Consider the following 11,595-nt stretch of genomic DNA (forward strand, 5'->3'; position numbering starts at 1 on the left):
CGATTATCCTTCCACCATTCTCCCTCTCCTACATTGGCTAACAGGACATTGGGCTGACAGAGCGAGAACGGCGAGAACAGAACAGAGCAACCGATCTCTTTCCAGCCTTCGTCTTCCTGCGGCCACCGCCGTCACTCTCCGTTCTCCCTTATAAACCTCCCACCAACCCCGACGGATGGGGTGGTGCTCCCCGTCCACTCCCCGGCAGCTCCTCTCCACTGCCTCCCTCTTCGCCCTCGGCGCGGGCCTCCTCGCCTTCGGCATCCATCTCTCCTACGCCAACATCGAGCCCCAGCGCGCGCGCACGTTCGCTCGCGACCAGTTCGTCCGCGACTACCTCCGCAAGAAGCACGACAAGTAGCCCGCTCCCGAGCCCCGGGGTCCTCTTCCCCCGACCCGGGCGATCGCTCGGTACTCGGAAACGATGGCCCTGGCTCCAGCGGGCTCCGGCGGCGAATCCGTGATCGCGGAGGTGGAGATGAACGCCGGCGCCGACCAGGGGGGTGCCACCGTGCGGGTAACCGTCGTGCAGGCGTCGTCCGTGTTCTATGACACCCCTGCCACTCTCGGTGCGTGTGGTTTTGCTCTATCTTACCGTGGTTGCTTCAATTTTGGGAGTTGCGGCGTAGCGCACATGGTGCTCGATTCATTGTCTGGCCCGTGTGGCACGCATGCTCTGGATTGGTGCTGTGCGCAAGGAGCTTGATTGTTTGTCTCGCCAAAACTAGCATATTGAATTGTGTAGATTGATGGCTGATACTTGTAAATATTCATAACGAAATTGTTTAGCTCAATTGTGACAGTGCCATTATATGGTAGCTTTCATTTCTTTATTACTTATCGGTTGATTGACATGATGCATCTCTTCAAATAGACATTGCCGTGTATTTCCAGTGATGTTGATCTTAGTCATATGTAAGGAGCAATGGTTTTCTCAGGGTGAATGAACTAAATGGGAAAAGTAATGGATACAACTTTTTCTTAGATAGTGGTGGGTGAGTTTCGTGGACAGTTTTTCTTGCTTGGAGGATCAGGTCCGACACAGGCATTTAAATAAAATCTTCATCGTCGTACTATTATGTGCCACCTCAGTTCCTACCCAGTACTAGATCGCATCTTTTATACAATAATCCCTTTATCAGCTTTGTTAAGTCGGATATCTTTGGAAATGTGGCATCTGTAAATTTCCTCACCGCATTGTGCTACTGCTACGGATAAAGCGGAGAAATTGATGGCAGAGGCAGCTGGATATGGCTCACAGTTGATTTTATTTCCGGAAGTCTTCATTGGTGGCTACCCTCATGGGTCTACCTTTGGACTGGTTGTCGGCAATCGCACTGCCAAGGGAAAGGAAGACTTTCGAAAGTATCATGCAGCAGCCATAGATGTGCCTGGTATTCTAAAATGATGTTGATGTATCGATGTTTATTTTTCACGAATGTACACATCTGCTATTTCTACGGATCACTTTACAAACATTCTATTTGATGAATGCAGGCCCAGAAGTATCCCGGTTAGCTGCATTAGCTGGGAAATATAAGGTGTTTTTGGTGATAGGCGTGGTGGAAAGGGCAGGATATACACTATACAACACAGTGCTCACCTTTGATCCACTAGGAAAATACCTAGGGAAGCACCGCAAGCTCATGCCAACCGCACTGGAACGAGTGTTTTGGGGGTGTGGAGATGGATCTACAATACCTGTCTATGATACCCCTCTTGGAAAAATTGGTGCCCTCATTTGCTGGGAAAACAGAATGCCACTTCTCAGGACAGCCATGTATGCCAAAGGTATCCCAATTTCTTGCTTAGCCCGACATCCGAAACAGAAGGCAGGCATACATTGAAATCATAAGGTGTAATGCTGAAATGCACAATGTCACATTTACTTGATTTTATCTTCCATAATGAGTCTTTGTTTGTGCAGGTGTTGAGATATATTGTGCTCCCACTGTTGATTGCATGACAAGTTGGCAGGCTTCTATGACACATATTGCCCTTGAAGGGGGATGCTTCGTGTTGTCAGCAGTCCCGTTCACCCGGAGAAAGAACTATCCTCCCCCTCCCGAGTATAACATTTGGTGTCTTTGAGGAAGAGCCATCACCAGAATCTGTTGTTTGTTCTGGGGGAAGTGTCATCATTTCACCATCTGGAACAGTATTGGCAGGTCCCAACTATGAAGGCGAGGCCCTCCTTACAGCTGACCTGGGTAAGAAACCAAGGGATTCAAAATTTCAAATAGATTCCAGGCAGAATATCTCAGTTTCTATTTGTATCATATTTGCATTAGGACATGGTAGGTTAATATGTGCATTAGAGCACATAGAATTCTCATTGGAAATTGCTTGATATGGTTCACAGACCTTGGAGAGATCATTCGAGCCAAGTTTGATTTCGACGTGGTGGGCCACTACTCGCGACCTGAGGTGCTGAGTTTGGTGGTGAAAACAGACCCAAAACCGGCTGTCTCCTTCACTTCTGATGCAGAGAAGACTTTTGCTGGAAAGAGGGATGAGGTTTCGAAGACGACCTAATGACCACATATCTTTAATCTCCCTTTATGCAACGATTGCAAGTGGCCTTTGCATCACAATAATTGTGGGATTCTGTTGTACATTTCATAATAAACTTGTTCAGTTACAATGGATCCTATCCTTATCCTACAGAAAATCTGGCTAGAAAATCGAGAAAATCTGGACAAAGAGGTCCCATCCTCCTACCGATTGTGAGGAATGATATATTGTTGTCAAGTAATCTTGATAAAGTGATTGTGAGGACAGTGATGGGTTTGATTCTCACAGTCGGATCGATATGACCAAGAATAATGATGCTATCAAGGGCATGTGGGTCGAAACTCGAAAACGACAATCACTTCGTTATCAATCACCACTTTGTCTATTTTCGGCATTCTCCTCATCTGGACAAATGTAATAATTCCATCAGCAAAAAAGAAATAGAAAAGACATCCTCAGAACCATGGCCAGAGTATGTCATGAGATCGTGTTGAATCACAACCATTTTTCTTTAGCAACCAATATAGATGATAGAAATGTTTTAAGTAAAGATGATAGAAATGTTGCAAATGAACCTAATGACATCCAATAAAATAGCTAGTTTCTAGACTGGGTTCGTCCTTGCAAGTCTGATTTTCTACTCCTTTAACTGATTGATGACTATACATGTACAGGCAGGCATGTGTAGCCACCAGTAGCCCGTAGCCGCGACATCTTGGAATCTCACGTGACCTTGAGACCAAAGGAAAAGGTAAAGGTAAAGGTAAAGGTCAAGGGCCGTGTTTGGTTCGGCCGTTCTTTCTGGTATCTGGAACGCATTTTTCAAAAAAAAAAAAGAAATTTCACATGCATATAATACTAAATAAAATTTATTTGTAAAATCTTTTTAGGAATGGGTATAACTTTTCGCGACGAATCTAATAACAGTAATTAATCGATGATTTGCTACAGTGATACTACAGTAACCATCATCTAATCGCGAGGCCAAAGACCTCGATATATTTTTCAGGGTTACTAGCACAGGAGTTCTGAATTTAATTTTATAAATTAATTTTATTTGACACCGTAATTAGTTGTCAAATCTCATTCTAAGGCCCCCTTTGGCACACAGGTGAAGGAGAGGAAAACCGTAGGAATGGAAAGACGCAGGAAAGGAAACCAAGTTCGATTTCTCTGGAATCCCTGAGCTCCAACCGAATGCTACGTTTCCTGCGGCTACAGTTTTCTTCCATGAGCTCCAACCGAATGCTACGTTTCCTGCAGCTACAGTGAGATAACGCTCGTTCCTCTAAAATGGTTCCTATGTTTTTCCTCTGCCTTCCAAAGGCACGCTGACGTCAGTACAGGAATCTTTTTCTATTCCTTCAATTGCCCCGTGATCCAAAGGGGCCCTAAAATCTCTAGAGTACAAACCAAACAAGGCCAAGCTAAAGGAAGACATAAACTGAAGAAAAACAGAAAAGCCTAGAAGCGTCGTGATAGATCGTTCCTCTTCCAGTTCCAGTCTTCCCCCCCTTTTGACACCGTAATTAGTTGTCAAATCTCATTCTAAATCTCTAGAGCACAAACCAAACAAGGCCAAGCTAAAGGAAAACATAAACTGAAGAAAAACAGAAAAGCCTAGAAGCGTCGTGATAGATCGTTCCTCTTCCAGTTCCAGTCTTCCCTCCCCCTCGCCTCGCCAATCCAAAAATCCAAGAGAAACCACGCACGCGAACAAGGCACAACGACCCCGTGCTCCCCTGAGCTCGTCCCCCCACTTCCGCGTTGACCCCGAGCAAGCGGCAGTAGCAAGCCTCTCCGCCCACACTGATGGCTCTGGTGACCTCGGGCTCGGGCGCCGGGCCGGTGATCAACGAGGTGGAGATGAACGGCGGCGCTGACCCGAGCGCGACCACCGTGCGCGCCACCGTCGTGCAGGCCTCCACCGTCTTCTACGACACCCCCGCCACTCTGGGTACGCACGCGCTCGCGTTTCCCCCCTCTTCTTCCGCGCGTACAAGTGCGAGTGCGGCCGTGTACACGCACTTCTTCCCCTCTCATTTGCTGTCTGCAAGCTGCTCGCCCTATTGCCTTTGTAGCACGCAAGCTCAAATCTGGGATGTGATGGCGCGCCGCCATAATGCGGTTGATAGGTGTAGGCGAAAGGAGGGCAGATTCACAACAGTCTGCATCTGTACTCCTTAGATGGAGAGCGCCTTGCCCGAGCGATTTAGTTCTGCTTCTTCTAGCTCATTAGTTTTGAAGCTTGATGAGTAATGGTCAGCATTAAGGCTGCCTTTATTCATGAGTACGGAAGTCATTCGTTCTATTTGGCAGATTTCACTGGAGGATCTTTATGCAGCTTGCAGCAAACACATACTACTAAAGTTTAGCTAAGTTAGCAGGCATGGGAGGCATATGTGTCACAGTGTTTACGCGAAGCTTGTTACTCCCTCTGTTTTTATTTACATATTGTATTAGGTTTGTCCTAAGTCAAATTTGACTAACTTTGACCAAATTTAATTTATAAAAAAGTATAGCAACTATACTATCCAACATATGCACTATCAACATATACTTCATGGTGGATTCAGTGAAACAAATTTGGTATAGTAAATGTTATTATTTCTTTCTATAAGTTCGGACAAAGTTTGCCAAGTTTGACTTAGGACAAACCTAATATGACATGTAAATAAAAACAGAGGGAGTATTTGCTTGTCTTGTTGAAAGAAACCACATACAGTGATCTGAATTAATTGTTTTCCTATTAAAACAAATAAAAGTCTGCAAAACCAAAAAATGCATTTCAGTTGCACTTTCAAGATTTGTAGTTGTAGTATGCTGTGTTCTGGCCCAGTTCCCACGTTCCACATTGTCCATCACATCCAACCAATGCCATTGCCCCTGAGAGGAACATGAATGGATGATTCTCTACTTTTACCTGGATATGTATAAAGTTGTAGTATCATTGGTAAGATAAATGCATTTCAATGAACTTATACATATGGATTTGTTGTAAATAGTACTATTTTCGCTACAGATAAAGCAGAGAGATTGATAGAAGAGGCTGCCGGGTATGGTTCACAGTTAGTTGTGTTTCCGGAAGCTTTCATTGGAGGCTATCCTCGAGGATCCACTTTTGGTTTTGGGATCAGTGTTAGTATTTCTAATCCAAAAGACAAGGGAAAGGAAGCATTCCAGAGGTATCACGCAGCTGCTATAGATGTGCCTGGTATGTAGATTGTGTAAATACTATGGAACATATCTGTTCTTTATATTACTTCTCTCATCATTGTTGAACTGTCTCTTAAGGCACTTAGGTGTTAGCTTCTCCATAATTTTCTGCCTGAGTTTGGGAACATCATTATTTTTTGCATGCTTGATGTATGGCAATTTGTAGAAGGTTGGGTAGGAATAGGTTGTTCTACAGCCTTCCAAAACTGCTAACTATTTAATAGTCCTTACACTTTTCCTGATCCAATTGATGAACGATAGTGTTTGCAGTGCAGTATGTGGAAAATCATCTAAGTTGGTCCTTCGTTGGTACTTGGTAGTGATGCTTCATCTACTTGTTATGGCCATCTTAATCCATTGCTGACACTGATTCCTATTATCCAGTAATTTAAGATCCCTTTTAGGGTTAGTGACTATATTTGTTATATATTTGTATCACTGTTTTAGTTTTCCATTTATCACAGTATACATTTTCATTTTTTTCATTATTATAGACATGTAGTTTTTTTCAACCACAATTGTATATCTGCCTACTGAAGAAGGACCTACAGGTCCAGAGGTGACACGCTTGGCTGCTATGGCTGGAAAATATAAGGTTTTCTTGGTGATGGGGGTGATTGAAAGGGAAGGTTATACACTTTATTGTTCAGTGCTCTTCTTTGATCCTCTTGGCCGTTATCTGGGTAAGCACCGCAAGCTCATGCCTACAGCATTAGAGAGAATTATATGGGGTTTTGGAGATGGATCGACAATTCCTGTTTATGATACTCCACTTGGAAAGATTGGGGCCCTTATTTGCTGGGAAAATAAAATGCCACTTTTGAGGACAGCGCTTTATGCTAAAGGTAAGAAGTAGAATCTTGTGCTGATAAAATTTTAACAACTGCTATATGAATCATTATTTCCTGAGTTCATTGGATTAGATGCAAGCCTTGAAATGAGGGGGAAATATACTTTCAGCGCAAATCACATAAGTTCTTGCTGAAGGAGCGTCGGTACCACAAGTACTTGAGTTTCTTCTGTTATGTTATATGCAGGTATTGAGATATATTGTGCCCCCACTGCTGATTCCAGGCCTGTTTGGCAAGCCTCCATGACGCATATTGCCTTGGAGGGTGGATGCTTTGTCTTGTCAGCAAACCAATTCTGCTGCAGAAAGGACTATCCTCCCCCACCGGAGTACGAGTTTGGTGGTTTAGGTGAAGAGCCCTCTGCAGACACTGTTGTTTGCCCTGGAGGCAGCGTTATCATCTCTCCATCTGGAGAAGTCTTGGCAGGTCCCAACTACGACGGAGAGGCGCTGATTACAGCCGACCTTGGTAATAATGCAAAAAAACACAACATGCTTTGCTCAAGCATAGTTCTGTTTCCATAGTTGTTTTGGTAGTAATTTTGAATTCTTAAAAATTCATGTTATATTGTTGCCATTTGCAGATCTGGGAGAAATTGTTCGAGCCAAGTTTGATTTCGACGTGGTGGGCCACTACGCTCGACCTGAGGTCCTGAGCTTGGTCGTGAATGACCAGCCACAGCTCCCTGTGTCCTTCACTTCTTCAGCTGAGAAAACTCCAGCAATGAAGAGTGATAGCAGTGCTAAGTCTTACTGATTGACTATGACCCGACCATGAACCGAACCAATAGCTTGGTGGCTGGTAGGGTCTGTCTTGGATGGGAGTTGTAACTTTTGAACTCGTATCTCTCTTTAGTGAATGTATATAGGAAGGTGGAAAACATGGCAGACGCACCTAGTGTTCCTTGTTGCTTGTAAAGGAATGCACAGCGTCTCAATGATAAACAACGTCTATGCAGGTTGTGCCCTCTCAACAAAGTAGTCCTCGCAGCTGCGTGTTCATTTGCACGTGCCCTTTATGCGATAAACATAGACACGAGTCAAGGCGAACACTAGATTATAGGCCCACGCTGCCGCTTGTGAGGGCTTGTTCCTCTAAAAAAAAGCTTATTTGGTAGAGCTTCCAAAATTTGATCTAGACATTGAAATGAGCTAAGTGACTGAAAACTCGATAATTCAAATTTGATGACCTAGAGATTCACTTTCAGACACAATCACTTGTGGTTAGATAGTCACTGCAGAAGAATTTAAAAAAAGTCATTATAGAAGTAATACAAGTATCATGCATTCATGCATTTTCTGTTTTTTTTTTTTTGCAGCAAAACGACAGGCACGTTTCAGTTTCAGCTTTGCAGGGCGACAGGGCGTCATCGACGTGAGTCACGTGACCGACCAAAAAACATTTCACCTACAAAACGGGCCGAAAGAGGGTTCATGATTCGGTCCACTATGTCCAATATCGATCGGCCTAGGCCCAGGCCCAGCCACGGGCGAGGAACCGCCGATCGTCGGAGAAAGGACCAGAACCAGAACGCGTCGGCGAGGAGAGGGTCATGGAGCTGGAGAAGCCCGAGGCGGCGGCGAAGCAGCCGATGGAGGCGGAGGCCGGAGACCCGGTGGATCCGCGCGAACTAGGTGACTGCTTAATCCCCTTAGCATCTTCTGCTTCAGACGGCTTATCCTCATATAAACCCTTCTCTCTCTTTTCCCCCCTCCTCCGAGAACCCTACCTCGGCAATTTGCGCAAGAAACAGCGGATTTCCTATTCTTCTCTAGTGCCCTGAAATAATGTCTCTGATTTGCCTTTTTTTTCTGTTTCGTTCCGTCTCTTAATTTGCAGTGTCCAGCGACGACGAGATAGACTACTCCGTCGAGCCCGAGTTCTACGACCCCGACCTGGATGACGTCGATGAGCGGTGGATTAATAGGCAGAGGAAAGGCCGCACATCTGATGCCGTGCTCAGCTGCCCAGCCTGTTTCACTACCCTATGCTTGGATTGTCAGAGGTAAGCCATTACTGCTTGACTTAGTGCTCATTCAAGAAGGGAAATCATGGATCAGATGAATTTGTTTAGGTTACCCTATTTAGTTCTTGGTAACCAAAGTAAATTTCATTTTCAGTAATGATTTTTTCCTTATGGTATTCTATAAGCCTTTACAGTGATGATTTATGGTAATGAGCCTATCAGTTGACGGGAATGCCTTTGTGAAATGGAAGTGCAAACCATTGTCAACAATTAACCAATTCACTGGCAATTTCACAATTCTAGGAGATATCTCTTATAAACTCATGGCCTATTATACTATTATTTCTGAATGACATTTCTGTTAGTATGGGAGAAACACTCCTGGAAGTGGAGAACCACAATTGTGTTTACTTATGAGGAGCATCTAAGTAACTTTTCTGTGACGGACAATTGTGTTCTGCTGAAACTATTGTTTTACAAGAATGGGAATCCCAGATGTGAAAAGTACCAGAAGACACAGTCTTTTTATTTTTATTGTTCCTGATTATTCGGGTTATCTCTTTGAATTGCGAATTCTTCTCTGTTGTAATTACTGTCTCCATTTGAATATTGTTGAGAAATACCTTTTTTAAGAAGTTATCCCTATTCTTATCTGTCTGATCGAGTGTTATTCTGGTCCTATTGATCCATAGAACCTCCCAATGGTTAGTTATGGATGGCTTTGTTAGTATTCAGTTACGAGCTGGAATTATTCAGATTATGCAGTCATAAGACTTGTTTGTACTGAATATGGTTTTGAATAAGTATACCCATATAAAAAGAATCAGGGGTGTATGATGAAAACATGATGATGTTTTTGTTATCTTTGTAAGTTACTTGCATTGTTTCTCTCAGATATTAATCACTATGAAATTAATACTGATATTGTTGTTTTTTAGAACTTCTGATGCTTAATTGTTGAATGTTCTTTTGTTGATGTTCAGGCATGAGAAGTATGTAAACCAGTACCGCGCGATGTTTGTGCGCAACTGCAAGGTCAAGACTGATCAGATCTTACGAGAGGGCAAGAGCAAGAGGAAAAACCGCAAGGGGAAGGCTGCTGATCCTTCTACCACTACATCAGAGGCTGAAAGCAAGGGACAAGCTTATCACCCTGTCTGTTGCGAGGTCTGCTCAACTGAGGTTGGAGTGTTTGACGAGGATGAAGTCTACCACTTCTTTAATGTCATCCCTAGCAACTCCTGAATTCTGGTGGTGATGTTCTGGGGATTGCTGCTGTACAAGTTTGTCAATCCATACACACTGCGGTTGTACGGGATTGTATTTAGTCGCTGTGTCAATAATCACTCTGTAACGTCATGCTTCAGTAGCTCTGTTGCTCTTTGTCCTGAATCCATGCTTGTTATAGTGGCACTTAATGATTGGCCGTGCGAGATCATGGCCGATGAGGTATGTATGCGTAGGATGGCAAACAGATCCCAAAGCCAAGCCATGATGGCCATGCCTCCAGATCCCAAGCTCCAGACAGTGGTGCGTGCCCTCTGATTATTATTGGTGAACTGCTGCGCACGGCCAAGCAACATGAGCACCTTGGCATGTCTGGTTGAACAGAAGGACATCGAGACGGCTCGTAGCTAGCCTCCAGAGCAGTCAGTAGTGGGGTGCAGTTTCCAGCATCTGCAAGGAAATTTGTAGCACCTCGATCTGGAACTTGGAATGAGTCGAACGTTCGAACAAACTACTGCTAGTGATTTCTGCAATACTTGCCGCAATCATTGATGTGGACTGCAGTAAAAAAAATTAACATCTGGGATGGCGGCGTACGTGGACCGCCGACATGCCCACTTTGGGTCACAGAAACCATGGGGGGACTTCGCCGGGTGGGGCTCATCTCATCATCCCGGCAGGCTCGAATTAGTCTTGTTTAGATGCGAAAAATTTTGAGTGTAAAATACTATAGCACTTTCGTTTATATTTGATAATTATTATTTCGTTATGGGTTAACTAGGCTCGAAAAATTCGTCTCACAAATTATAGTCAAACTATATAATTAATTATTTTGTTTAGATATATTTAATACTTCATGCATGCGTTCAAATATTTGATGTGATAAATAATTTTATAAAATTTTAGAATTTTGTGCATCTAAACAAGGCCTTATACGCTCGCGAGCCAGGCGAGACATGAGACATGCAGATCATATCCAAAACTAGGAAGGCCGGTGGCCCGTCCATTCGCCATCCCTTTCGTCGACACAGGTCATGATCGACATGATGCCGCCCGGGCTCCGTCCGTCGTCCCCAATCCACAACGATCTACCCCAGCCAGGCAGCCACACACCCTGCCGCTGAAAAAACGCTAGCTCCCGTCCGTCCGTCGTCGTCGGCCAAGTCAACCAATCAGTGCACACAGCTCAGCCAAGTGAAGTGACTGGCAAGGAGCCGTGCCATGCCAGTGCCAGCGTGCCACCACCTCCGGCTCCATGCCGGCTTCGGGATCCCCCGCTTGGCCTGCGAGGGTCGCGCCGCCGCCACCGCCGCCATGCCGGTTCAGGTACCTTGCCCATGCACGTCGCGGTCGCTGCCCGTGCCCGGGCGGCATGCGCTTGGTCTGGCGGCGGCGGCGAACGAAGCCCCGGAACTTGCCCGTTTACGGCAACCATCCTTAATAATTCTTCTCCCTGACTCAGCTCAGCTAGGCGCTGGGTCGTCGGCACTCGGCAGAGTCGCGCGTCCAGCCGCTAATCCCCCTGCCTCCCGCGTCCTCTCTAGCCCCGGCGCCCCGGCGGCCCCGCGCGTCCCCGTCGTCCCGGGCGGGGACGAGCGCAGCCCTGGCCCGCGCGCCCCTAACCCCAAGGCGGGGGCGGAGCACAGGCGCGGCACTCCCCCCCGCATCGGCATCGCCCATCCAGGCGCAAGTTGTGGGGGAGGCATCTGTACGCGCGCACGCACGGCGCGATAACGATCTTTCAGCAGGGCAAAGGCCAAGCAGTGTGCCCCATCATCCCATGTCCACGACTCCTCGATCCCCTGCCCGCTGGCCGCTGCC

The 11,595-nt window shown here is 45.6% G+C and overlaps 2 protein-coding genes and 1 pseudogene across 4 annotated transcripts; all 3 read left to right on the forward strand.

The window, feature by feature from the left end:
• The first annotated feature begins 211 nt into the window (after positions 1-211).
• LOC120656560 lies at positions 212-2,747 on the forward strand (annotated as a pseudogene).
• Positions 2,748-4,117: 1,370 nt separating this feature from the next.
• On the forward strand, positions 4,118-7,582 carry LOC120656561 (bifunctional nitrilase/nitrile hydratase NIT4). 3 transcript variants are annotated; one of them, XM_039934686.1, is made up of 5 exons: positions 4,118-4,471; positions 5,537-5,728; positions 6,270-6,575; positions 6,768-7,049; positions 7,165-7,582. In XM_039934686.1, exons 1-5 carry the CDS (start codon positions 4,327-4,329, stop codon positions 7,335-7,337), a joined length of 1,098 nt encoding a protein of 365 aa, XP_039790620.1. In that variant the 5' UTR covers positions 4,118-4,326; the 3' UTR covers positions 7,338-7,582. The 3 variants fall into 3 exon arrangements, with proteins under 3 accessions (XP_039790620.1, XP_039790621.1, XP_039790622.1); XM_039934687.1 differs by having other exon boundaries at positions 6,282-6,575; XM_039934688.1 differs by lacking the exon at positions 4,118-4,471 and having other exon boundaries at positions 5,605-5,728; positions 6,225-6,575.
• A 444-nt stretch (positions 7,583-8,026) lies between these two features.
• On the forward strand, positions 8,027-9,980 carry LOC120656562 (E2F-associated phosphoprotein-like). The gene is made up of 3 exons (XM_039934689.1): positions 8,027-8,215; positions 8,421-8,586; positions 9,531-9,980. Exons 1-3 carry the CDS (start codon positions 8,134-8,136, stop codon positions 9,790-9,792), a joined length of 510 nt encoding a protein of 169 aa, XP_039790623.1. The 5' UTR covers positions 8,027-8,133; the 3' UTR covers positions 9,793-9,980.
• The last annotated feature ends 1,615 nt before the right edge of the window (positions 9,981-11,595 follow it).

Source organism: Panicum virgatum, chromosome 1N (genome assembly GCF_016808335.1).
Source record: "Panicum virgatum strain AP13 chromosome 1N, P.virgatum_v5, whole genome shotgun sequence".
NCBI classification, from domain to species: Eukaryota; Viridiplantae; Streptophyta; class Magnoliopsida; order Poales; family Poaceae; genus Panicum; species Panicum virgatum.